Source organism: Engystomops pustulosus, chromosome 7 (genome assembly GCF_040894005.1).
Source record: "Engystomops pustulosus chromosome 7, aEngPut4.maternal, whole genome shotgun sequence".
In the NCBI taxonomy this organism is placed as follows: domain Eukaryota; kingdom Metazoa; phylum Chordata; class Amphibia; order Anura; family Leptodactylidae; genus Engystomops; species Engystomops pustulosus.
The window spans coordinates 138,199,220-138,225,018 of NC_092417.1; the positions used below are offsets into that span (position 1 = coordinate 138,199,220).

At 42.2% G+C, this 25,799-nt stretch overlaps 2 protein-coding genes and 1 non-coding gene across 6 annotated transcripts; 2 read left to right on the forward strand and 1 right to left on the reverse strand.

Moving 5' to 3' along the window:
• Positions 1–1,420: 1,420 nt before the first annotated feature.
• TRNAL-CAG (transfer RNA leucine (anticodon CAG)) lies at positions 1,421–1,503 on the forward strand. The gene has a single exon. It is a non-coding gene; the product is annotated as a tRNA-Leu (tRNA).
• Positions 1,504–1,570: 67 nt separating this feature from the next.
• On the forward strand, positions 1,571–4,878 carry RNASEH2C (ribonuclease H2 subunit C). The gene is made up of 4 exons (XM_072117943.1): positions 1,571–1,889; positions 1,982–2,094; positions 3,395–3,514; positions 4,689–4,878. The coding sequence occupies exons 1-4, from the start codon at positions 1,709–1,711 to the stop codon at positions 4,707–4,709; spliced, it is 435 nt and encodes a 144-aa protein (XP_071974044.1). The 5' UTR covers positions 1,571–1,708; the 3' UTR covers positions 4,710–4,878.
• Positions 4,879–9,503: 4,625 nt separating this feature from the next.
• KAT5 (lysine acetyltransferase 5) lies at positions 9,504–21,034 on the reverse strand. Of its 4 annotated transcripts, XR_011849010.1 has the most exons (17): positions 20,758–20,781; positions 18,848–18,914; positions 18,053–18,121; positions 17,498–17,634; positions 17,051–17,125; positions 16,122–16,175; positions 15,888–15,959; positions 15,704–15,787; positions 15,443–15,523; positions 14,877–15,125; positions 14,686–14,775; positions 13,899–14,039; positions 12,924–13,017; positions 12,675–12,834; positions 12,427–12,508; positions 10,002–10,263; positions 9,504–9,891 (listed from the first exon to the last, which is right to left on the reverse strand). XR_011849010.1 is itself a non-coding variant. In XM_072117942.1 (16 exons), exons 1-16 carry the CDS (start codon positions 20,764–20,766, stop codon positions 10,129–10,131), a joined length of 1,629 nt encoding a protein of 542 aa, XP_071974043.1. In that variant the 5' UTR covers positions 20,767–21,034; the 3' UTR covers positions 9,504–10,128. The 4 variants fall into 4 exon arrangements, 3 of the variants coding, with proteins under 3 accessions (XP_071974043.1, XP_071974042.1, XP_071974041.1); XM_072117942.1 differs by having other exon boundaries at positions 9,504–10,263; positions 17,468–17,634; positions 20,758–21,034; XM_072117941.1 differs by having other exon boundaries at positions 9,504–10,263; positions 15,704–15,784.
• Positions 21,035–25,799: the final 4,765 nt, after the last annotated feature.

Here is a 25,799-nt window from a genome sequence, read left to right on the forward strand (position 1 = left end):
TAAGGCCGGCGGCACACAGGGCGCTTTGTCTGCGCTTACAAACGCAAACGCAGACAAAGTCGCGCCCACCGGGGCGGGCCTCGGCCCGATCGCATCGGCGTTTCTATGGAAACGCCTGCGATCGGGAACGAGCCGCCGGTGTTTTGCGTTAATTTAACGCGAAACACCGGCGGCTCGTTCCCGATCGCAGGCGTTTCCATAGAAACGCCGATGCAATCGGGCTGAGGCCCGCCCCGGTGGGCGCGACTTTGTCTGCGTTTGCAAGCGCAGACAAAGCGCCCTGTGTGGCGCCGGCCTAAGGCGCACTTTGGATTTCCAAGGAAATCCAAGGCTTTTATGTGCGCCTTATAGTCCGGAAAATACGGTATGTGCGTATTGTATTTAGTCGATTGCACACTGTCTTCAACGCACCAGGGCCAAGCCGGGCGGCCACCATACCTGATGGAGGACATAACCGCTCGGCTTTCAATGGAGAGGGGAGGGGTGAGGAGTAGTTACCACTTCTCTCTCCTGCACCCAGCTGTAGGCTTCAAGTAGTGATGGGAAGTCTGGCTCTTCTTAGTGAGCTGGCTCATTAGGCTCCGCTCACTAAGAAGAGCCGGCTCTTCTGGCTCCTGAATGGCTCCCTATTAACCCCTGGCCCTTTTTTTTTTTTTTTTTTTCGTTTTTCACTCCCCACCTTCAAAAATCTATAACTTTTTTATTTTTACACGTGAAGAGATCTGTGACGGCTTGTTTTCTGTGTGACAATTTTCACTTCACAGTGATGGTATTTATTATTTCATGTAGTGCACTGGGAAGCAGAAAAAAATTCCAATTGCAGTGAAAATGGTGAAAAATCATATTTGCGCCATTTTCTTGTGGGCTTGGATTTTACGGATTTCACCTTGCACCCAAATGACTTTATTATTTGAGACAGTGCGATCACGGGGACAACAAATTTGTATAGGTTTTATAATGTTTTCATATATTTACAAAAATTAAAACCTCCTGTACAAAGTTTTTCTTTTTATTTTGGCGTCTTTTTCATACTTTGGTGTACGGAGCTGTGGGGGTGTAATTTTTTTGAGACTTTTGACGCTGTTTTTAATGCTAGTGTTTTTAAGACTGTACAACCTTTTGATCACTTTTTATTAAATTTTTTATATTTTTCAAAGTGACATTGAGCTCTATTTTCCGTTACGGGGTTAAACGCAGTGAAAACCGTTATTATCATTTGATAGATCGGGCATTTTTCGGATGCAACGATACCTAAACATACTATCTGGTGCCTTATATTTTTGGTTAATATTAAGATGTTACCAAATACCCATTTTTCCTCTTTTAAATAACACTCTACCAGAAGAAAGATCTGCTGAGCTGTAACAGGTCACTGCTGCTCAGCGTCACATACAGGTTCTACAGCCATTATCCACCAACTGTCAGGATGGCCGAGCGGTCTAAGGCGCTGCGTTCAGGTCGCAGTCTCCCCTGGAGGCGTGGGTTCGAATCCCACTTCTGACAAATAATATTTTTTGTCTCCCGCTGTTTTTCACTTATATTTCGATGTATTATTGTAACAATCGCGCTGCAGTTATTTATTTCCAGGCAATGACTATGACATATGGTGGGTATACCGGGCTACACAAGCAGAGCGTTGTTCCGTCGTCATTTCCGGCTGCTGCCTGTTTGGCGGGAGTGTGTTGTGTGAGGTGGATGCCATGTGTGTATGTACACATCCTCCACGGCTATGACGGAAGGGAAGCCTCATACTGTTGCCCGCCTGGAGCTGGGGGCTCTGAGCTCGGCCTCTCAGGAAGCTTTGCACCTCTTACCGTGCCAGATACAGCGGCAGGGGCCGGCCAGGGTGCGCGAGTACTTCAGCCCTGCCATGAGAGACACGCCGGCGGGTGAGTGACTACTGCACCCTCTATACACTGTGCTGTGAGGGGTAAGTATGGCGGCAGAGATGACACGACTCAACTACACGTTTTCTAACTAGGAAAAGAAGTTTCCTTCAGGGGCCGCATTCTCAGGGGGCAAGAGGTCACGGCCCCGGCTGGATACATGGGCATCGTCCTGAAAGAAGACCACAGGCCCTGCTCAGAGGAAGAGGTGAGGTGACGGCCACAGATTGGGGCTGTGTTCACACATTTTGTCTGAATTGTACCTCAAAACGCAATCCAGGTGAATGCAGAGCGGCTCCGGCCAATCACATACGCATTATAACAGAAACGCATGCGACCGCTAACGAGTGCTCGGGGTTTGACATTCTCTACATGTAAAAGGGGCTCGGCAGGACCACAATGCAGATGGTGATTGGGCCAGACCCCTCCGCTTTGCATCTGAATTGCGTTTTAAAACGTGTGAACGAAGCCTTAAAGGATATTTGTTTTTATGCACCCATTCAGACAGGAAGATGTGATCCGTATTTGGAACACATGTCCCATCCTGAACACGGCTGAGCTGACGCCGCAGCTTAAATTGTGCTTTGAAAAGGAAGTCCAGCACTTCGGAGAGAAGTGACTCCCAAACGCAGACGCACCCTTGCATTTGGGAACTGGGAACACATTTTTTTTTATTTTTTTTTTATCCTTGTTAACAAACAAAACACTCGATGTTAGTTTCTGCACACAAGTGTATAAGTTAGGCCGGATTCACATCACGTTTTTTGTGTATACGTGGGTAAAGCAATGGAGTATACGCTTAGCATGTAGGTTGACAGTGGCAGGGGGGAGGCCTGGTTGTTGCCTCTGTCTGCCCATTACACATCCTGTCTGCCAAAAAAGCAGAATAGAAAGACACAGCAAGTTAGGTATGTTCATCCTGCAGCCTCCGCCTGAGCAACGTATGTGCTCAGCAGAGGCTGTGGGGAGCGGATGCAGCTTATTACATCTCTTCCCACATTCATCGCTCTGCAGGAGGGAGGTCGCAGTTATGTCACTGTCCATATTAGGACAGCAACATCCCTGGGTGACGTATACTACTATATAGGCATACAGTGGGATACATCTGTGCCATACGTTTTGAGGACACGTCTGAATCCGCATGACGTGTCCTTATAACATATGACACAAAACGTAGTTTGAATCCGACCTTACTCCTCCTTGACATATTTGCAATTCAAGTGCAACGTGTGAATGCAGCCTCAACTCTGATTTATAAGATGGGACCAGGACCAAAATAAAAAAGTACATCTTATATCCCAAGGAAACTTATAAGTCTGATATTGAAATCCAGCTTGCCCATACCCTCTTCCCTGGCAGAGGCCCTCATGTCTATAATATCTGACTGGTCCCACTGACTATTGCCTTGGACAAGGACATTTTTTTTTTATTTACTGGGTCATGTATTCTTCTACACCATTTTGCATTTTGAATCAATGTGAACTTTTTGATCTCTGTTTTATTTCCAGGACCGTTGTTTAAATGTCAGATCCACCTTCCAGTCATTCACACAGTGGAACTTGGAGACCCCAGCGTCTGCAGATGATGTGTTAGTACAGTCTCTGGCATGGCCAAAAATAGCTTCTGCGGTAAGAATTCTATCAGTCAGTGATCACCCAAAGCTTTCCTTTTACTATTAAAATATATCTAAATAACCTTATATCACTACCAGAGCTGACCCATGAAAATCTGAGTGTATGCTCAGCTAAGATGTGTTTTTTTTTTTCTCTCTTTTCTTCTTGAAGAGTAAAAAGAGTATTTTTAGTTGAGGAAAAGTAATATGGTGGCTGCTACCCAAACATGCTTGGTCTGCGAAAACCGGACTGTGTGATGGATTCAAGTCCTAAAGCACGCTGCACTGGACTGCTGCTGCAGCATTGGTGCTTCTGTTCAGCCAGCAAAAAGGAAGTCCGTGCATCATATTGCTCTGTGATGCAAGGACTTCTGTCCAATGCACTGTGCTTGATCTGTGGTACCTGACCTGTAAGTGTGTTCATTTCCACAGGCCCAGCATGTTTGTATGCAGAAGGCTTACGGAAGATGGGTGTAGAGTCTGTCCTAGTCTAAATAATTATTTATAGAGTACTCAGACTATATAATTCATGAGAGTCTGTGAAAATTCTGAAAGGCAGATGCAGATCTGCTAAGGGAAGCGGAGATCAACCTCCATTTTTCTCACGCCTTAGTTGTGGGCATCGCTGAACAATAAGTAACCTGCTGTTAATTCTAGAATTGGAGTGGAATCCACTGAAGTTTTTCAACGCAGAATTTGGAATTGTGTTGTATAAATCCTATCCCTTATGCTGCTAATGGAAGTCACTGTGGATTAGACATTTCCAATGTGGATAACCAGCAGCCGACTCCTGGCCTAGAGCCGTGCTCACATGGAGTGGATAACCAGCAACCGACTCCTGGCCTAGAGCCATGATCACATGGAGCAGTTGCTCAGCACATTGTGATGCATTACAAACACATTGTGGCAAAAAGAGTCCAAATGCATGTACCTGGCAAAACAACTTTAAGGCTGTGTTCACAATTTCAGTTTGTGTTGTATTTTTTTTAAATGCAAGGACAGTGAGGGAGGGGCTTGCCCGGTCTCTGAGGTTTTCCTTTGAGTAAAAGACAGTAATGTGAGTCTTCATTAGTCTCCCCTTATTTCATCGAATACCTGTACATTGAGAAGTATGTAAATCTACCACCGTCATGTAGGGTTTCCTCTCTTAAAAAGTTGGTCTTCTATATCTGATACTTTTTATTTTGCAGATTCATGCACCAGTGGAATAGGAGCTGAATCTACTGTTTGGTACAAGAAACCCTAATGTCACCCTGGTGTACATCATTCTTTATATTACTGTGTATATAACCCATTCTACATGTTTCTTGTCATCAGAATCCTCATTTGTCTTGCCGTTCACAAAATAGTTTTAATAAAAAATAAATAAATAAAACTGGATACTGTTGTCGTGATATTTTCCCTGTACAGTAATATGTGGGGGATGCAGCTTCTAAACTGCAAAAGTTGAAATCCGCCAAAAAAAAAAAATAACATGCTGAAAATGTAAAAAAATTAAATCCATTTGAGCTGCAAACTATTTAGGCAGTGTGGATAGGGTTTGTACACAGCAGATTTTCAGCACTAAAATCCATAAGTCATACACACAGTGTGCAGTAGTTTCTAGTTGTAGCTGTATTAATATGACAAATGCCAAAGACTTTGTTCATGTGAGAAATCCTTACAATATTTTATAGAAAATATGAAATACATTACGGTGTATACAATAGGATAGGGAAATCAGTATTGATCCTGACCTAAGCAAAAAACAAAATTGTCTGGTTCCCAACATTGCCCAGTCCTAGCTAAGGTTCAGAATTCACAGCTATAATTCTGCAGCTGCACAAGCTGTATGTGGATGATATTTGTATAACCCACCAAACTTTTCTGTGTTTTGAGGATACAAGTATGCACTCACCTCCCGATAGGGTGGTCATTAAGGGGTTAAAGTACATCTATCACCAGATTTACTGTTGGCAGACTGTCCGCACTGTCATGCTCATTATCTTAAGGGGGTCTTCATCCGTTTGTCCATGAAAACGATTTTTTACAAATATGATAATGAGCCAGAGGAGCTCAGGCATACGTCAGCCAAGCGTCTTTTGGCTCCGGCTACTAATAAATGATGCACGCCCCCGTAGTAAAAATTCATGTAATATCCCTCAGCAGACATCCGGTGACGTAGCCATCTAGAGACCAGTGCGGCTGCGCAATGAAATCCGGTTGGTCTCCAGCCGGCTTTGCAAGAAAAGTGCTACCGCGCATGCGCAAGACCTGCAGACAGTCGGGGATATTATATGAGTTTTTACTACGGGGGGCGTGCATAATTTATTAGTGGCCGGAGCCAGGAGAAGTAAGGCTGACATATGCCTGAGCGCCTCAGGCTTATTACCATATTTTTATAAAATCGTTTTCTTGGAAAAACAGACCTTACAAAGCGGCCTAAAACCGATGGAGAAGATCCCCCTAAGGTAACGAGCATGACAGTTGGGACAGTCTACCAACAGTAAATCTGGTGGTCGATGTCCTTTGGTTTACATAACTAAAACACACAGATATGCAGTTTTGTGCCCCCTCTTGTAGGATCTGCTCTTCTTTTAATAATTATAATTCTTTATACAGAGCACACAGATTCCGCAGCGCTGCACAGAGCTTGCCAAGTTGGTCCCTGTCCCCAATGGGGCTCACAATCTAATCAAACTACCAGTATGTATTGAAGTGTGGGAGGACCCAGAGGAAACCCACGCAAACACATAGCTTCATATTCCCTTTTAAGGAAAAAGGCTTTACATTTATGCAAATTCCCCCGAGGGGCTCCAGGCTCCATTAACACCTATAGAGCTGGAGCATCTCCAGCTAATTAGCATAATTATGCAGCATGTCAGTGTGCTTGGTTTGCAATCCTTGTGATAGATGTCCTTTAACAGGACACCTCCTTGACCTGAGTTTAAAGGCGTAAAGCTTTGTTTGGCCCCAGTACACACCTCTGTAAGGCAGCGCTCACATTGCCTTTCAAACCACAATTCAAAGGCTCAAGCCATGTTCACACACTGACTTAACATGGCGTTTCCATTACCTTGAGTAAACACGATGGATATGCAATGTTAACCCGGTGCATGATTGCACTGCACTAGACCCTGTGAATACCCTGTGTGATCGTGACCCCTGGCCTCCAGATATTGTGAGCCAAAAGCCGGGAGTGCTCAAACACAGGTGCAAGTGTTTCCAGTCAGTTACAATGGAAAGACTAGCAATCCCTCAGTCATTGCAATCACCAAGTGCAGGCAGAGAGCGGCGATCCTGGTGCAGGAATTGTACACCAATGCGGCGGAAGCCAAGTGATGTATCTGGAGGGGCATGGTTTCATCATACGCCAGATTGTGATAAATGTCACCCATTGTGGCAGATCTCTCAAGCTGTCTATAAGTAAGAATGTTCTTAGTTGCCAATGGCAACCCAGCTTTTTTTTTTCTTTCTTGTGGTCATTGACAGTAAACTCCTTTTAGAACAATCCATTTTACTGTAGCTTAATATAAAATTTCAAACTCACCTTGGGTCTTCCCCTTCATCCGTGGTAACATCAGCAGCCAGTACCGTTCAATGTGAAGGACACTGCTGAGGTCTGTGATTGGATACAACGGTTAGCTAACATAAACAGGATTTCAGTAGGGACAGGACAGAAGGAAATGGAGGATCTGAGTGAGACGAGTTGAATAAATAAGAATCTACACTAAAGAATCTTTACTAAAGTAAGCAGCTCCTAGTGCTAAAACAAACACAGCAGTGTTACACTGCTAGCGTTATCTGAAACCTCCGATAACGCTAACTAACACTGTACACTACAAATTTTTTGCCATTTCTGAGTTTTTGCATACGATTCATTACAATGAGCCACTCATTGTAACAAATCTCAGGAAACCATGCAGCCTCAGGTCTGACGAAGACCCAAGGCGGTCATGGCAACGGATCACCGCCCCCGATGAGGTTCGGGGGAGTGAGGATCTGAAGAAATATGTTTTAAGTACCGCCAGCGGCAGGGAAGAGGTTAACACCCGCGGGTGGTAGTGATGGGTCTTTGCTGCATTATGCAGCAAAGTCCATCTCTTTATGAAGAGGGCTCAGCCCTTTTCATACACCATTCATAGCTCTGTGGCAGATATATCCGTCGCAGAGTATGAAGGGGTTAATAACAACCCTCTGTTTTCTACGACTAAGCCAATTACTTACCCAAATACAGATTTTCCCCCAGTCCCAGCAATCTCATTTGATGTATCAACCTTTTATATGACACTGTATTAAATGCCTTGGAAAAGTACAGATACACAACATGCACAGCCTCCCCCAGTTCCAGACTAGAACTGACCTTATAATAACCAATCAATCAGATTAGTCTGACAGACCATAAACTCTCATAAACCCATGTTGATACCGTATATACTCGAGTATAAGCCGAGGCCCATCATTTTTTACCACCAACAACTGTAAAAAAAAAAAAAAAAAAAAAGTGACTCAAATATAAGCCGAGGGTGGGAAATGCATTTGTCACAGCCTCCCAGTATATAGCCAGCCTGCATAAAATAAAATAAACTTACATACTCACCTTGCTCTTTCCCGATGCTCGTCACAGCTTCCTCTTCTGTCTTCTTTCAGCTTTAACAGCCGGCAGAGATGCGTCCATGTGACCTGCCGCATGCTATGACGTCACAAGCGACCGCATCATAGTGTTCTCTGGCCGGCAGATCCAATGGACGCGACTCTGCCGGCTGTTACAGCGGGAAAAAATACCGAAGTGGACCCGCGACGAGCATCGGGGACGCCAGAAGGGGAGTGTGAAAGGTTTTTTTTTTTTTTTTAAATCAACTCGTGTATAAGCAGAGGTGATATTTTTTTACCACTTTTTTTTTGTGCTGAAAAACTCGCCTCATACACAAGTATACAGGCAGTCCCCGGGTTACGTACAAGTTAGGGACCGAAGGCTTGTACTTAAGTTGAATTTGTATGCAAGTCGGAACTGGTATATTTTGATGCACAGTAACTCCAGACAAACAAGCCACAGTGATGCCAGGGATCGTATATGGGTTGCCGATCTACGCAGCAAGTACGGGAAGTAGTTACCTGCAAGCTCCGGCAGTGGACTGCCTAGAAGCCCTCTGCCCACTGACTTGTAACTAAGGAAGCGTGAGATCGCATCCTTAGTTACCTGATCCCTGGCACCTCCTTGTCCCCGCTTCAGCGCGGAAGTGCAATGCGCATGCGCAAGGCGCCGAGGGTCCCGTTCATATCTACGGGTTGTACGTATCTCGGAACGTCGTAAGTCGGAGACTGCCTGCATACGGTATGTTAATTTCTATGCCAATTTTTTTTGTGTACGATATTAATACAATTTCTTATTCTATTGTGTACTGTATTTCCTAGATCATATTCCACAGGTGAATCGATTTAGTACCTGCCCCACAGTTTTTGAAAGTCATTTTAAAGGAATATATTGTATTTTGTTTTTGTTTAGTTTTTTTCTATAGTAATATTATAAAGTGAAAGTTAGGCTATATTCACACGACTGTAGAGGGACGTATATACATATGTCCCCCCCCATAGGCCGGCAATGGGCGCACGCTGCAGGTCCAGACATGGAGAAAAGATGGACATGTCCTATACTTCCCCATGTTACTGCACCATATACCATGCATCGCTATGGAGAGGTGGTCACCACTCCTCCTCTCGATAAGCTTTAGGCTCAGGGATTATAGTAAAACTGCATGATATCAGTATTTTTTTCTTTTAGCTATAGAAGTTTAAATTTTACGAAGCATATTCCCTCTTCTTAAACAGAGCTGACAACCTATTACACATACCCCACTAAACCCATGTAATTATTAAAAAAAAAAAAAGCAACCGATATTTTAAGAAAAAACGCAGTGCAATAAGCCTGCATTAGATGTTCTCAAGCTAAGGACAAAGTGCATCAGATAAGAAACATGTATGAGTGGAATTAGTCATGTAGTGTACAAAACCATACATCTGATGAGTTACTGATAGAAACGGGCTCCCAGCGCTTTATACATCTGCTATGTTACATAACCTTCCATTGATTTCTTGTGTTCTGCTGCACAACATTTCCCTGAACAGCAACAGAAGTGATTGATCCCAAAGATTGGCTCCTGGAAAGTTCATCCTAAGAGAATGGTTGTAACATCTTCCAGCTACAAGGAAACAGGCAGAAGCTGCATGGCATAGGCGGACCCTCGCTTATGTCACCACCTTACATCTATACTGTTGTATATTGCTAAAAGGTGCAAAACACAGTTTATAAATAAAAACAATATCTTGCACCTGCAGTCAGTTCATATTTGTGCTCGTTTTGTAGATGTTGCTGTGTCCTTGTTTGTTGCGTCCTGCATCCACAGTCCTCAGATCCTGGTGATCACACAAATCATTGACCATCATTTTTCCCCAGTCTGCACTGTACCACTCACTATAAAATCAGCTTCCAAATAAATAAAAGGTAATAAAAATGTGTTCATTACTCAAAAAGGCAGTCAAAAGTGTGCTCTGTGGGACATTCATGAATGAAGGTTCCTAGAAGTGTCTGAGAGCAGTATGGTCCATTAGTCTTAGGTCACAGCTCAGCTGCTCCTTTGATTCTTCCTCTGTCTACCACTTCCCTCTTTTGCTCCAGTCTTTTGGAGTGAAGTGCAGACACTTTGAATCTATCCTCAAAATCCTTTTCAACATGGCTCTTTCATGACCTTCAACAATGTCTTCTGAGAGCGTCAGGATATACTGCCCCTGAAAGAACAATGGCAGATGGGTAAATTTCATGTACAGTGTTAATAACCCAGCAGCTCAAGAAGGAATTTTCCAAGCCATTTTTATGGAAGGTCCACTATAAGAAACTTTACAGGATAAGTAACCCATTTCTGTCTGCATGGCCCCTCCGTGATAACCACTCCAATATCAGTTGTTGAAGGGGTGTTCCAAAGACATCCGCAATCTGCTACATCCAGTGCTATGGTTATCATGGAGGGGTGTGCATAAAGTAATCAATCATTGAATCCAGTACAATACAGGACTTTGCAGGATAACACATATCAAAAGGATCGTTTCTCAATATGTTCCTTCTCATTTCATAAATTTTCAAAGATTAAAGGGGAGCTATAATTCATAGGTTTAGTTCATAATACATCAAAACAAATCAAACATACCTTGAGAATGCTGTAGCTACAGTGCTGTAGATGCAGAAACACAGATTAGTTTAATCTAAGTTGAATAAAAGACTAAAATTATGATAATGAGGCTGTGTCGCTGCCCCGGCACTTCTCCTCCTACACTTATTATGTGCTGCGCCAGCCTTTTCCTGCACAGCATAGACTGAAAATACATTATCACTGATTACTTCTGTCAACACAATCAGTACACCATCCCCCCAGCTGCTGTGTAGAGTCATCCAGCTAAGGTTGATTAGTCCTGTCTGGACAGTTCAGGCAGCTCTTTTATGCATGGAAGACAGTCTGCACCCAACTTTCCCAATGTCCTGAATGTTATAATTTTTGTTTCAACAAAACCACTCTTTTCAGAAATTAAACAAGATATGTTTCTGCATCAGTGTCACTACAGCATTCTCAAGGTATGTTTGGTTCACAATGCATAAAAACAAAAACGGTAAATTTCCTTTAACCCCTTAAGGACGCAGGGTTTTTCGGCTCATTTCTCGCTCTCCAACTTCAAAAATCCATAACTTTTTAATTTTTACATGTACAGACCTGTGTGAGGGCTTATTTTGTGCGCAACTAATTTTACTTTCCCGTAATGTTATTTATTTTAACATGCCGTGTACTGCGAAGCTGAAAAAAAATTCCAAATGTGGAAAAATTGAAAAAAAAAATGTGCGTGCGTCACATTCTTGTGGGCTCAGTTTTTAAGACTTTCACTCTTCGCTCCAAATACTTCTGTATTGCAATATATGGCATTTTTGCAGCACATTCATTACAATGAGCCACTGGCTCATTGTAACGAATCTGCAGATGCCAGATAGCCTCGGGTCAAACGAAGACCCGAGGCTACCATGGCAACCGATCGCCGCCCCCCAAAGGCGATCGTAATAAAGATGGCGGCGCAAAGTCGCCGGCGGCGTTGAAAGGGTTAATAGCCGCGATCGGTGCAAGCACCGACCGCGGTTATTAGCGGTGGGGGTTTGTTGCAATATGCAACAACCCCCACCTCTGTATGAAGAGGACTCAGCCCGTGAGCCCTCTTCATACATCCCTTATACCTTAAGTACAAATAAGTAAAAGACCAAAACAAACTGTCTCACAGGACTTGTTCAAGGGCAATACATAACATTAAATAATAGCCGTTAAACATAGCCAATAGTGCAGGCCTCACAATGAACAAGGGCCATAACCTCTGCTACTGAAGTCTAACAGATGGGGAGTCCTTGCATCACCCACAGGTTCACTGTCTGTGGGATCGGGTTCCCAGGGGCAGCACACAATGGTTTATAGGAGACCCAACTATGAAATCCATGACATACAACGACACAGAAACATACAAGGAAAAAAAGGGAAGGGGAGGAAACCATTCCACAGTCCTGCTACCATGAGCAAAGTGTAGGAGCTCGAAAAAATAATATCCATGGCTTTCAGGGTTTCAGAAATGTCTCGTTTCTCAATATCAGCACCTCTACAGATCGGTTATTCTAAGCAAGCAGACAGCTCAATATTCTGTGCAGAGTCACTTAAAACTAAACTGCAGTGACCCAAATCAGCCACTACACTGATTTCTGTACCATTCTCGATCAGCTGCTGAGAATAGCTGATCTGTGGGGGTTGTTTGACCCCCAGCAATGTGACATTGAGTTATCAATATTTTTAGCTTGGAAAATCCCTCTAAACAAAGTGCACAGGTCCTAGCGGCGGAGAATTGCATACACACGTTGCTGTAGATGGTTACCTTGTAGTAGTTGATGAGATTTAGATACTGCAATGTAGAGATGACATCTTCCTTTTTAATACTGGTGATCTCACTGATTTCACTGATGGGATAAAACATGGTATAAGTACCGGTGAACATACTAGACATCCAGTGAGTAACAGATTCCCCTTCATTGGGGGAAATACAGTATTTTAGTACCATTAAACATTACAACTAGACAACATGCACACGTATTTCTTTACACCTCTATGACCCATGTATCTTACTTAATGGTTATCTGTGGCCTCTCTCCAGTTTCTGTTTTCAGATCCATCAGAATCTCCAAAATTGTCTGAGACCAATAACTTCGGTAGGAGAGGAGACCCAAATCTGACAGCGGCTTCTCTGGAGTGCCAGTCTTCCCCTCCACTTTAGACAATTCATAACCTTATCAAAGATAATACAATAGTAAAGAGCATGAGAGAGCAGAAAGGAAGACAATCCCAGTATAACAGTAAACTTAGCCCCTGACTTACTGAATTCAATAAGAAGTTTGCCGTATCCTCTTCTCTGATAAGGTGGTAGAGTCAGGATACAAGCAACATTGTAATCCTCTGTTGACTCCTTCTCCTGTGACAGAAAGTACGTTCTGAATGTCAATTTATCAGAATTGCTGAGGACCATTAATAAATTATACAGCATTTCATCAAGTACAGAATTATATATGCTGTATAAATTTACTCTGTCAAGGGGGGGGGGGGGGGGTTACATCACTCTGCCTGTCCTACAAAAGGTGAGCACATCTACTTCCAGGACCATCATAGTAGGATACAATGCAGCTTTATGGTTCAACAAAGTTTATTGTGAAGGAACATTTTATAACAAAGGGGAAATGCAGGAAACCCACAAGGCGAGCAAATGTTTGGGCCTACAATGTAGCTTTAAAACTACATACACCAATTATAACTTTTTATTAAAAAAAATATCTTACTATATAGGAGGTTTTATCACACAAATTGGAGAACATCACAACGATATTCCACCAATATCTTATTAACTTCAGTCTGGCCATCAAGACAAGAAACTGATCCGCCATTATTAGAAGCTATCAAATACTACACGTTTTTTCCACTAACCGTAATCCCTAGTTATCACGGGAACAGTAGCATGACCCCCTGGAATCCCTAACACACATATGTAGGGTAGTACTCATGTCATGAGTGCATTTCTGCTAATACAGTCACTTCTACTGCATTCTACTACCTTGGTCAGTCACAAAGTAGTAAAGGCTGTTGTTTTTACAGCAACCAAAACAGATCCACTGCATAAATTATACTGGATCCTCATTACTTTTTTTAAAAAAATTACTTTTTTATTTCAAAAGGAAATAGAAGCCAAGAATTAAAGAATTGGCAAGAGACAAGTCGAAATAAATAAGTCTCAATTATAGATGCCTTGAGGCCTGTCTATTTATTGTCCTCTACACACGAGACCCAACAAAATAGACCAACCTTTGAAAAGTAGCCAACAATGTGAAAGCCCTTAGAGTCGTACTCCGTCATGATGTAAAAGAGGAAAGGATCCGTGTCATAGTATAGTGTCTTGTGGTCCAGAAAGCATTTTGCCAAAAGGCAGAGATTCTGAGAGTAATTCTGGATGAAAAAAAAAAAACAAGGCACTTCAATAAAAATAAGTATCAGTAACTATTGTGCATCCTTAATGGAAAAGCTGTAGGAAAGCTAGATAAAGAAGGCCCCTCACTATACTTCATGTAGCTGAAAAGTCAAGTTAAAACATTTTAATAAAAGTTAGAAGCAAATTTACCTTAACAAGTCATGCAGTCATTATATAAAATTAATCTCCCGGCAGCCTGATGACCATCTACCCAGTCAAATATTGTTAGTAAGGGTGATGAGGCTGCCCCCTTGACTAGTAAATTGTCAATATTTTAAAAACTTGACTCTTCAGAAAGCTCAGCAAAGCGCACCTTGGGAAAGGTCATTACTTTATGGTGCATATACTACTAGTTAATTCTAATGATAAGCCAATCAAACACCTTAGATGTTACATAGCCAATAATCATGACTATAGTTTAGTGCTGCTGCTTAACGGAAGAAGACGAGACTTGAATCATATATTACCACAATGCAACTGTGTTCAGTCCATGAAATGCACCCAGCACACACAGTCCCCTGATTCATGTTTTGCCCATGGTCATGTGTCGCTGGCCAAACTTGGCTTGCTCGTATTTTTTCAACATCCGCACAACCCTTTTAACTCACTGAAGAGCTCTTATACCTTATTCTTGCGTCCATCGATTTCAAAGAAAGAGATGGTTCCTTTTCTATAGATTTCATTGCCTGGGGGATGTCGCAAGTTACATTTAGTCTGTGAACATAAAACAAATAAAAATATCTGTGGACTTAATGGCTTTAATCAGATGCAAACATCCGCAAGTATCTAATTACTTTCTGTAACATCTTACATACCAGGTGTCTCTGTAGACATTTAAGACTCTTGACATACTTAAGGCAGAATTCACACAGATAGAGTACAGGTAATACAGTCAGCTCTTGTGGGTATGGAGAGAAGTACCAAGGCTTGAGTCGATGACGGCCCAGTTCAATGCACTCTATGTTTTTCATACGAGTAATAATGTCATCGTGGCTGCGATCAGACACCAAGCTACCAGTCATTCGAGGTGCAGTAGGAATTCCATCAGAGCTGTCCTGAGAATCCTGAACATGGAGCACATACAAGTTAAGAACTTCACTGATGCCCATTACAAGGGGTGATTGATAACATATAATGAGAGGAATTTGCATATGGTAATCACTGTAGTGTATGAAGACGAAATACATAACAAGTTTGTATTTAGAGAAGAGCGTAGAAGTACCTTGTTAGCCAGGGGGAAAAAAAAAAAATCTATCATAATTACTTTTGTGTATTTGACAGCTGTCCACACCAAGGGACATGCCACTGATAAACAATGGTTTTTTAATACTCAAAAAAAGCAAACAGTGTGCTGAAGTTACACTGGTTCTGTGGTTCCTACCTCATCTGCACTTAGGCAGTTTGATTTTCGCTTGCGTCCTGGAGGTACAGCGGGTGCAGCTGGTCTGCGAGCGGCTCCATTCTAAAGAGGAAGCAGCAGAACAATGTTATGCGGAGCTTGTGCCTAGTGTATCATTGAGAGGATCAATAACCTGTAATGGCTCTGTTGTAGAATACGCCAATCAAAAAAAAAAAAAAAAAACGTTTGCTCGTGTAAATATCTGCAAGGATCTAAATTTATGGATTAGACAAAGTGTTTTACCTGTGGAAATACAGAAGCCTGAGTGGTCTCAGGTGCTGGTGGAACTGGTGTTGCTGGTGACACAACTTCTACCTTCCGCTTCTGCTAGAAAAGGCAATATGACATGCATAGAGGTTTTAAAAAAGTCTATGACAAAATATGCAGCATGGAGAATACTAAAGGCGGGGGGGGGACAATATCTTACTGGAACAGGGAGAGATTTTCCTCCTCCCGCAGGGGCTGCAACTGGAGGTAGAATGAGCTCAGGAATCTTCCTCTGTGGAGAAGGAATGACACAGGCTTATAACCCCCTGCCCACTGGTGTGGGAGGGCCAGATGTTTGGCTTGTACTTTACCATTAGTATATGGTATGGGAGAGACACATATCATTTCAGGTAGAATTAGCCTGTGTCAATAGGTTGACAACAGATATACATACACTGTTGCCACTCGTCTGGGTTATACGTGAGATTGCCAGGGCAGCCGCCGGTAACTAGACATAATGACAGGAACAAATTACAACCTAGGGTTAAATTAAAGGGAACCAGAAGTGTAAATATGCTGCATTATCTGCAGGCAGCGTGTTACAGATGATGAGCCAAGAAGAGTTTTCTTAGTATTGTCCAGCTGAGTGTATGGACAAAAGTTATTAATCCAACATATCCACATACATGCTTGGCTGAGTGTAAATGTGTCTTCATAATGAAAGTATAGTTAGCTGCTGCCAGATAGCTGTAACAAATTAGTAGTACGTCTCTTAGGGATTGGACATGTCAGTTACAAAAATGACAGATCCTTTGCCATCAGGGAAAGTGTCTGGTCCTGTCCAAAACAGACTGTTCAGCTAATATTTATGAGATAGATGATAGATAGCTGAAATCAGGCATCACGTAGGACCTTCACAAGTAGCAGGGTTTATCTGTAAAAACTATGGCCAAAAGGTAGAAGTGACATTAGCTTTATCCCAGTATTGGGGGGGGTGGGGGGGCGCTGTCACATGTAATACTATAATCACATGTAATGATGATTTTTTTTTTTTTTTTTTTGCTGTTACATAATTAAAGCTTAAACATGGTTGTCTGATCGATAAAGTTCCATAGGATAGGGGATAACTTGTTGATTGGACCACTGGACAAGTTAATCCCCAAACAAAGAGAGCGAGAGGTCGGACACTCCATTCACCGTGTTTGCCGCTGACTGAATAACAACAGACTTCTGTTTTAACAATTCATGGAGCTCCCACCAATGAAGCCCCAACTGTTCAGCAAGTTACCCCTTATCCTGTGGTTAGAAGATGATTTGTGGGCACAGGACAACCGATTTAAGCACTGCACAAATACTTCTCTTACATACTTCTTAATTCCTCACCGTTTCAAGATCTCTGCTTGCCGTCAGTGCAGTCAGGGGAACTTCTTGCTTACAGACAGTAGATGAAAATCCATCCTGATTATGTGAAACAGAGTATTTTAATTAAAAAGTTATTTCAGCTTTACATACAGCGTATATGACAAAATCTACAATAAGTAAAGATAATCTCCAACACAATTCTATTTCCATACATACGCCATACACCTGGTTCATCCGTACAAGGGTGCATTTCAAAGAAAAAAAACAAAACAATAAAAAAAACGTCCACCTGATCACTGAGGTCTCTTCACTTAATGGTCCCCAGAATACTGTTTTTAAGCCAAGATACAACACAATAATGCACGTACAAAAACAGCAGCATGAAGTGTCACTTTTATCTTACAGAATCCACACAATATGTTTATTTCAAACAATAACCTGTTGTAGATGGAAGAGCTGGCCACTCACCACTTCTCTCTCTGGTGAACTGGGTCTTGATCCAGACAGTCCATTCTTGGTCGGAGTCTTGGCTTCCTTTTTCGGAAATTGAATCTTTTTTAAGTCCAAGCGGTCATAGGTGACCCACTCATCCAATCGTTTATTGACTAAAGGAAAAGATACAGAGTTAAGATACTTAAAGGGGTTGTCCCATCATAGACATTTATCCCCTACCCACAGAACAGGGTATAAGTGTCACTTTACTGGGGGGTTTTAACCTGTGGGACAAAAAGTCAACTGAAAACCTGCGAGTAGTGATCCACTAACTTATATGGGGCGGAAAGAAATCATCCAAAGAAATGGATGGAATGCTGGTGACACGTGGGGATTCCCTGATCACAAAGTAATTTGATATTTATCTCATACAGAGATGATGCTCTTTTCCCTGACATTGGAGGAGATTCCCATACACATCATATGACTGCCAAAAGTCTGCAGGTTTAACTAACATACTGTTAGAAAGATGGAAAGAGGCTAGCTCAAGAAAAAAGGTTATTACATTCAATTAAAACATGACATACTCACAATCTATATAGTGAACATAGTAAAGTTTCTTTGCAGACAGATCTTTGACGCTCAGGATTTCTGCGAGAGCTGAAATAAAAGGAAAAGTAAATATTTATCCAAAGCTCCCTTCATCCCCGCCATGAAATAAAGCTTCATTTATACTAATAGACTCTGTAAGTAATGGAGAAATGCATCTCTTGTCATTTTGGAGGTGTTGCTCTTGTTCCCAGGGTCAACATCTGCAGAGAGTTTGTATGTTCTCTCCGTGTGTGCGTGGGTTTCCTCCGGGTCCTCTGGTTTCCTTCCCACACTCCAAAACATACTGGTAGGTTGATTAGATTGTGAGCCCAATTGGGGAAAGGGAGCGATTTGCCAAGCTTAGTGCAGTGTAAGCGGTGTGTGATATATAAATTAAGGAATTATTATAAGAACATCTTACAAGCAGGAAGCTTATAGCCCTGGACAATGACAACAAAAAAATGGATACTTAGTGATTTTTTTTTTAATTTTTTTTTTTTTTACTTAAAGGCATCTATATGAGCTGTAATTGCAGCCTTACTGCAGGACTTTTGTGCCATACTCAAAACATTATTTAGATTTGGCACACTAGTCCTGAAATGAGAACTAAATAGTTATGATGATATACAGTATATTCAGGTTAGAGAACTGGAATTAGTCTGGGAAACATGACCAGGTTTTCCAGTCTGAACACAGTCATGAGAATAAACTCAATGGGCCCATAGAGTATTCAGCATATTGAACGTATTCCTGCTGACGCTTCATGCACACTGTACAAAGAGGTAAAACACTTACGCCATTCCACTTCATTGTCTTGGTTCTTGCGGAGGACGGGTAGTCGGCAACCTTCTACAATCTCTGCCTAAAATAAATAAATAAAAAGGTATTTCTATGCTGCAAACAAAAACTCAGGTGTCTCATTTTCCTCCTAATGACAAAACGCTATGAAATGTTGCTCTTTTAATGCTATTTAAGGTAAATATTAAAAGGGTTGTTTGAGAACCTATCCCCATTTTAGCTGAAGCTTCACTTGTGCACTGCATGTAGAAATGCAAATCAATTGAGGCGAGGAGGAGTTTAACATGATTGCACACACATATATATATATGTATGTTTTCATATTTATATTTAGACCTAAATGCTTCCAATTTTTTATCCGGTAAAACATGCAGTCTTATGAAAACTAAAAAGTCTTCTATTCCTAACAGGCTCCAAAGCACAGAAGGTTACCTCCTTTATGCATAGTGCCTAAAAAATTCTGTTAAAGGTATGCTCTTTTATTCACCTGCTGGGTGTCTTCTTGTTGTTGTGAATTTAGATTTTCAGCATTTACAGATCTGCAGAAAATCTCTTCTACATACTAATGGAAAAGGCAGGCAGCACTCCAAGGTTCAAATCAAACGTGAGTGATTTTTATTGAAACGGGCAGCGACGTAGCCTTGAAAAAGGTGTCCAACACCGAAACGTCGCTACCTGTGTCAATAAAAATCACTCACGTTTGATTTGAACCTTGGAGTGCTGCCTGCCTTTTCCATTCGTTGACTACAAACCAGGATCAAGCCGAAATCCGTGGAGGCATTGCACCCCTCCTTCTCAGGAGTCACTTTACTGTGCGGACTTGAACTTTTTCCATTTTATCTTCTACATACTAGTTTTTTTTCCTATTTAAGTAGAAATTCCATAAGTGGTTGTTATTATGTGTGGAGAAGATCTGTTATAATCAGTGACTATGTTGTAGGTAAGAACACAGCGGCCCACGATTATCAAAAACACTGCAGTCTGTACTAGGAGCAGTTTGCCCATATAGTGCGCCAGATGCATGAATCTGGTGCCCCCTGCACTGCCCCGACAGAGTGCACCAACTTTTTTTCTTTTTCATGATAAGATGTACGACACAATTCTGTAGGACACTCCATAATGTGGCGCAAGGACCAACCGCGCACCGGAACGCCCCTTTCTATGCAGAATTGTGTCTGGACACATTATAAATACAAGTGCAAAAATCTGGTGCAGAGGCTTTAAAGGAAACCTACCACTTGTAGTGGCAGGTTTCCGATGGCAATACCGAGCACCAGCTCAGGGTGAGCTGGTGCCGGAGCTTATTTTAGTTAGTGTTTTAAACCGCGGTATCGCGGTTTAAAACACTTTTTAAACTTTATAGCCGGCGCATGGAGGTACGCGCTCGGCGCTTACCATGCGCGTGGCTCTCCTTCACTTCCTATGTAGCCGCGCGCACGGTAAGCGCCAAGCGCGTACCTCCCTGCGCCGGCTATAAAGTTTAAAAAGTGTTTTAAACCGCGATACCGCGGTTTAAAACACTAACTAAAATAAGCTCCGGTACCAGCTCACCCTGAGCTGGTGCTCGGTATTGCCATCGGAAACCTGCCACTTCAAGTGGTAGGTTTCCTTTAATAAATTTGGGTTTACAGCTTGTTACCACAGGGACATTTAGGTCTGTATTGGAGCCGTAGAAGAACCCAGTGATGGTTTATATACAAGAGATGATACGTGCAGACAATGTGTCTCTATGGTTACAGACAGACCCTGCGCCCCCTCCAATTCCTGATGGGTATAAGGTGCTAGAAGGTGCGGGGGGCAGACACAGCGAGGAGCTGCCATAACACTAAGTACACGGTACACAGCACTTCCCCCTCCATCATAACTCATAGAGAGACACAGACCATTACACTGTAAGGAAGCCTCACCTCCGCCATCTTGTCTCTGCTACCTCTTCCTCCTAAACTCAGCGCTGGCCCCGCCTTTTCCTTGGTCGCCGGGCCGTTTCACTACGCGCCTGATTGTAAGGAAAAACATCTTCTTTCACAGACAGTTACGTATGTGAACGTGTTATTAATGGATATGAATTTAGCTCCATTGTAGTTGCAGTTTAGGCAGTAAGCAATGTCAAATAAACGGTCAGGCACTTCCACGAACAGCCCGAGCGGGCAAAGGGGGCTTACAGCCCAAGTACAGCGTGAAGAGACTACTTGTGCGCATGCGTACTGTAACGTTCATATATAACGATGAACCTGGAGAGTCGCTATATGTTGTACTAGTGTGGACGCTGTGCCGTGCAGTACAATAGTCTATATACACGTAGATCTTTTTATTTAATAGAATATCGTTTATCGTCGAATAGTTTTGCGTGCACACAGTGCGTTTTGTTATAATTTCATACGCAGTGCAAATGTATTAGGAACACGTTCTCTGAGGTATATCATAGTCAACAAAAAGAATTAACATGTCTCTGCTCTGACATATCAGACTTCTAGTCCATAATTGTGTGCTGCTATCTAGGCCGTGTCCACACAGTGCGTTTTGAGACGCAATCCAATGGCTTCCTACATGATCACATGTGTCTAGGTATAATTGTGTTTCCATCTCGTTCAGCAATGTTACCTCAACATGTGATGACGGTTGTAGCCTTTGGATGGTGTCTCAAACTTACTTGGGAGCAGTAAGGACTTCTCAGCTGCACTCACCACTATCCAACCTTCTGCACCAATGAACGCTTCCATAAGTTATGACGTCACTCATTGGACTTCTAGGCTTTAAGATGAGATGAATGTGTGCTGGACTTTATGTACATGCTCAGTAGTGAAGCTCCACTGCTACAGATCAGAGGAATAAGGCACTGGGAAGGAATGCCTGCATTTAACTCATCACTGCTAGAGGGACCAGGAAAACACGAATGTGGAGTCGAAGTCGTGAACATTTTCGTGGAGCTGGAATCTGAGTTGAAGTTAGGAAAATATCGAAGATGGAAATTTGGCCCTGAGGAACTGTGCGACTAATTGTCCAATGCAGGGTCTTACAACAGGGGTAACAGCCATAGCAGTTGCTATCGGGCCGGCAGTGTCAGGGGGCCTGGCCACCCGACCTGTCGCACTAAAGAATGGAGCAGGTGCACTGTTATATACATAACAAGATAATATGTATATAACAGTATGCATCTTCCACAGTACACAGTTGAGCCAACAGCTGAGATGACAAATGTCAAGGGAGGATCTGGCAGGACTGAGGATCTCTTGTCTCTACTTCCTGCCACCTACTTCCCCCAAATGGTCAGCAGCTACTGGGCTGCATTAAGTCAGATCTATGACACCCCGCTGGGATAAGAAGACTGCCTGTCAGTGAGTACGTACATGTGTGTATGAGTGTATAAGTGTATGTGCATGTTGTATGTGTGTATATGGAGTGTATATACTGTATGTACAATGTATATTCAGTTTGTGTGTATATGGTGTATTTATATTGTATATATGTGGAAATATGATGTGTATATACTGTAAGTCTAAGTATGTTTGTATATAATGCAAATGTACTATACATTATGTGTGTATAAATGTATGGATACTGTGTATATATTGTATGTATGTTTGTATACATGTATATATGACTACATAAATGTGCATATGTGTATAAATGTGTGCGATTGTCTAAACATATTGTCTAAGACATATAATTAAACACAAATAAATAAAACGTGACATGACACCTCTCCTCACCTCATACCTGGAGGCCAAGTCCCACCATCTCATCCCAGGCAAGGTACCACTTAGTTACAGAATTCCATGGTCTCTCGGGTCTCTCTGTCGCTCTTGATACAATACTGTCACTGCAAAGCATTCTCTAATGTCCTTCTTCATCTCAGGAGGCATCAGGGCAATGCAGAAGGTTTCAATTAGCTTACTCAAGAAGGCTTCGAACCAATCCACATATGTAATGAATGTGAGCTTGATTAAAAAAATTCTAAATGGGGGTGCAGTGGGGCTAAGCAGAGTTTGGAGGATACTTTTGCAGCCACTGCCATTTGAAGTCTCATATAGCCCTTGGTGCAGCGATGAGTGTCAGTGCCTGTGAACCCGAAAAATCACCCAGATCAGGTCTGAGAACATAGTTTTCGAGGTATTTGGTTGGAAAGCCATACTTGTGTCCAAAAAAATGCTGGATTATCGGGAAGGCCCACATACAGTGATAGAGACCAGTGCCTACCCTATACCATGTGTAAAGGCAAGGAGGGAGATTTATGAGAGAAGTGTCTGATAAGTGCCCGTGGCAACCTGTCAGAGCTCGGCTTTCATTTTCCCTCAGCTGTTTATAAAATGAAAGCTGAGCTCCGATTGGTTGCCATAGGCATAAATTTCCCCCACGGTGTGGATGTCTGTCCTGGAATTCTGGGTTGTGTAAGAAAGATAAACGTATGGAATGTGATGGATGTATATATTTTTTAAAGGGAATGTTGACCCCATGCAGAAGTCAACTATGGGGCCCAGCCTTTCCTGGTTACTTCCCAGGTCCCATGCATTATTCTTTATGGCTAAATGAATTATTGGTAAATGTTTTTTTAAGTGGTTGAAACTGTGTAAATGTGCCAGTTTCTAGCATAAAATGTATGATTTAAATCACAACTGTGAACCAGGGCCATTGTTTGTGTGTCTTTTACAGCATTTTGGTCCCTTTCATGTCATACCATTAGGACATACGAGATTTACAAAAAATTGTTTCTCATTCTGTCAATTTGCCTTTTTGGAATTTATTTGTTAGTTTGACCATTGATGAATTGTATAATAAACTGTATATATGCTAAAATAAAGATATGTACTTGTTTTTATTCAAACCCTGCTTTCATTTGTTTGGTTTATTTCACTGGTTCTCCATTTTCCCCTTTTTATATTTGTCTAGTGTGTTTATCCAGCAAATCTGCAGAAATTATACAGGCTATTATATTGTAGGAGGAAATGCCGTAAGCTTCTGCATTGCCTAAGGCCACATTCACACAACCGTTGTTGGGATGTATATCCTGATATATGTCCCCTGAGATTTCACCTGGCTGTGGTACGGTGAGCATAACCTGTGCACACCGTACCATGCCGTTGCTACAAAAAAGATAGAGCAGGCTCTTTCTTTGGCCGTGGGGACTGCTGTGCGGAACTGTTTCCTATGAAGAGGGGAGGCGTAAGCAGCACTCATCCCTCCTTCTCTCCAGCGTGCCTCCCTTATGCTTGCTCGGATACAGTCGGGCAAGCATACGTTAGGTGTGCAAGCAGCATAACTCTTAGATCTGTACCTACAGAATCTCTATAATGGGTGTGCCAACATGCTCTCTAACCTGACAAAGCAGCCTGATTTTTTTTTCCTGTAACCCTCAATAATCTTAAAGGAAATTTACCACGGGCCCCAAGGAGTTTTTAGGTAATCAGACTTACATGCCAACGGTACGATCCTAAAACAGAATTCTATCTTCACTAACACTAAAAATCCTCAAATCCAGGGAAAAAATTGATTCATACAAATATGTCAATTTCTCTTGGGGTGGAGCATGGGAGGAAGAGGAACTACTCAGCGCTCCGCCGGCTTATAATTATTCATGCCTCTGCTGCCATTCCCCTCCCTGAGACTTGGTGACGTAAGAAGAACAAGCGCCTAAAGAGGCGCTTATCATAATTATAAGCCAACGGAGCACCAAGCAGCTTTTATAATGCTTACAGGAGTGCCCAAGCTCAATTCACATATTTTTATAAATCGATTTTCTCCGGATTTGTAGCTTTTTAGTGTTACAGATGATAAGATCCTGTTTCAGTATCGTACCATCGGTATGTAAGTCTGATTACCTAAAAACTACCTGGGGCCAGTGATTTCCTTCCAGCTTTATATAACTGTTGGATTCAGTACCCTGTATATTTTTTAGGCTACCTACTGTCAGGTAGGCAGGCCTGGACTTAAGCTTGGCGCCACTTACCTGAGAATAGATGCTACTGAAACTACGAGGAGACTAGAGAAAGAACATGCCAATCTGAGGAGCAACATGTATTTAAGGATGCAAAGAGCTGGGATTGATTGAAGTAGTAAAGTAGGGTCCTCTTACTGTCTAAGACTAGAATGCCACTTTAAGGTTAGTTAAATACTTTTCAAGAAGAAATTTGTGCACATAGAAAATGTGTTTTTTCACCTTCTAGTCGCAGGGATGGCTACCTGAACCCAAACTTCAAACTTGTTACGATCCAGCAAACAACAAACAGTTTGTATCACAGCCACGAGGAAGCATGCATAGTGCGTTTCAAACGCATTTCAGATTTACATTTTTTTTAAGCTGTTATATGTGGGAACTGGAAATTTGTGACTATGGTCCTGAAATAAAAGCATAAAGTTTTATCTTTGAAAAATCGGTTTCAGAGTGTCCTGTTTGCTGGATGGTAACAAGTTTGAAATTCTAGTGCGGTTTGTCTGCAGTCCAGGAGGGATCTACAGCACAGACCAACCTGCATGCTACAGACCGGTGAGCTGACCCTACACTCATGGCCAAAAGTTTTGAGAATGACACAAATATTATATTTTCACATGATCTGTTGCCCTCTGGTTTTTATGTGTGTTTGTCAGATGTTTTATCACATACAGAAATACAATCATATTATGAGTAACAAAAGCTTTTATTGACAGTTAGAATGAGTTAATGCAGCAAGTCAATATTTGCAGTGTTGACCCTTCTTCTTCAGGACCTCTGCATTTCTCCCTGGCAGCTCTCAATCAACTTCTGGACCAAATCCTGGCAGTCCATTCTTGCACAATCAATACTTGCATTTTGTCACAATTTGTTGGTTTTTTTTTGTCCACCCATCTCTTGATGATTGACAACAAGTTCTCAATGGGGAGATCTGGGGAGTTTCCAGGCCATGGACCCAAAATCTCTGTTTTGTTCCCTGAGTCATTTAGTTATCACCTTTGCTTTATGGCAAGGTGCTCCATC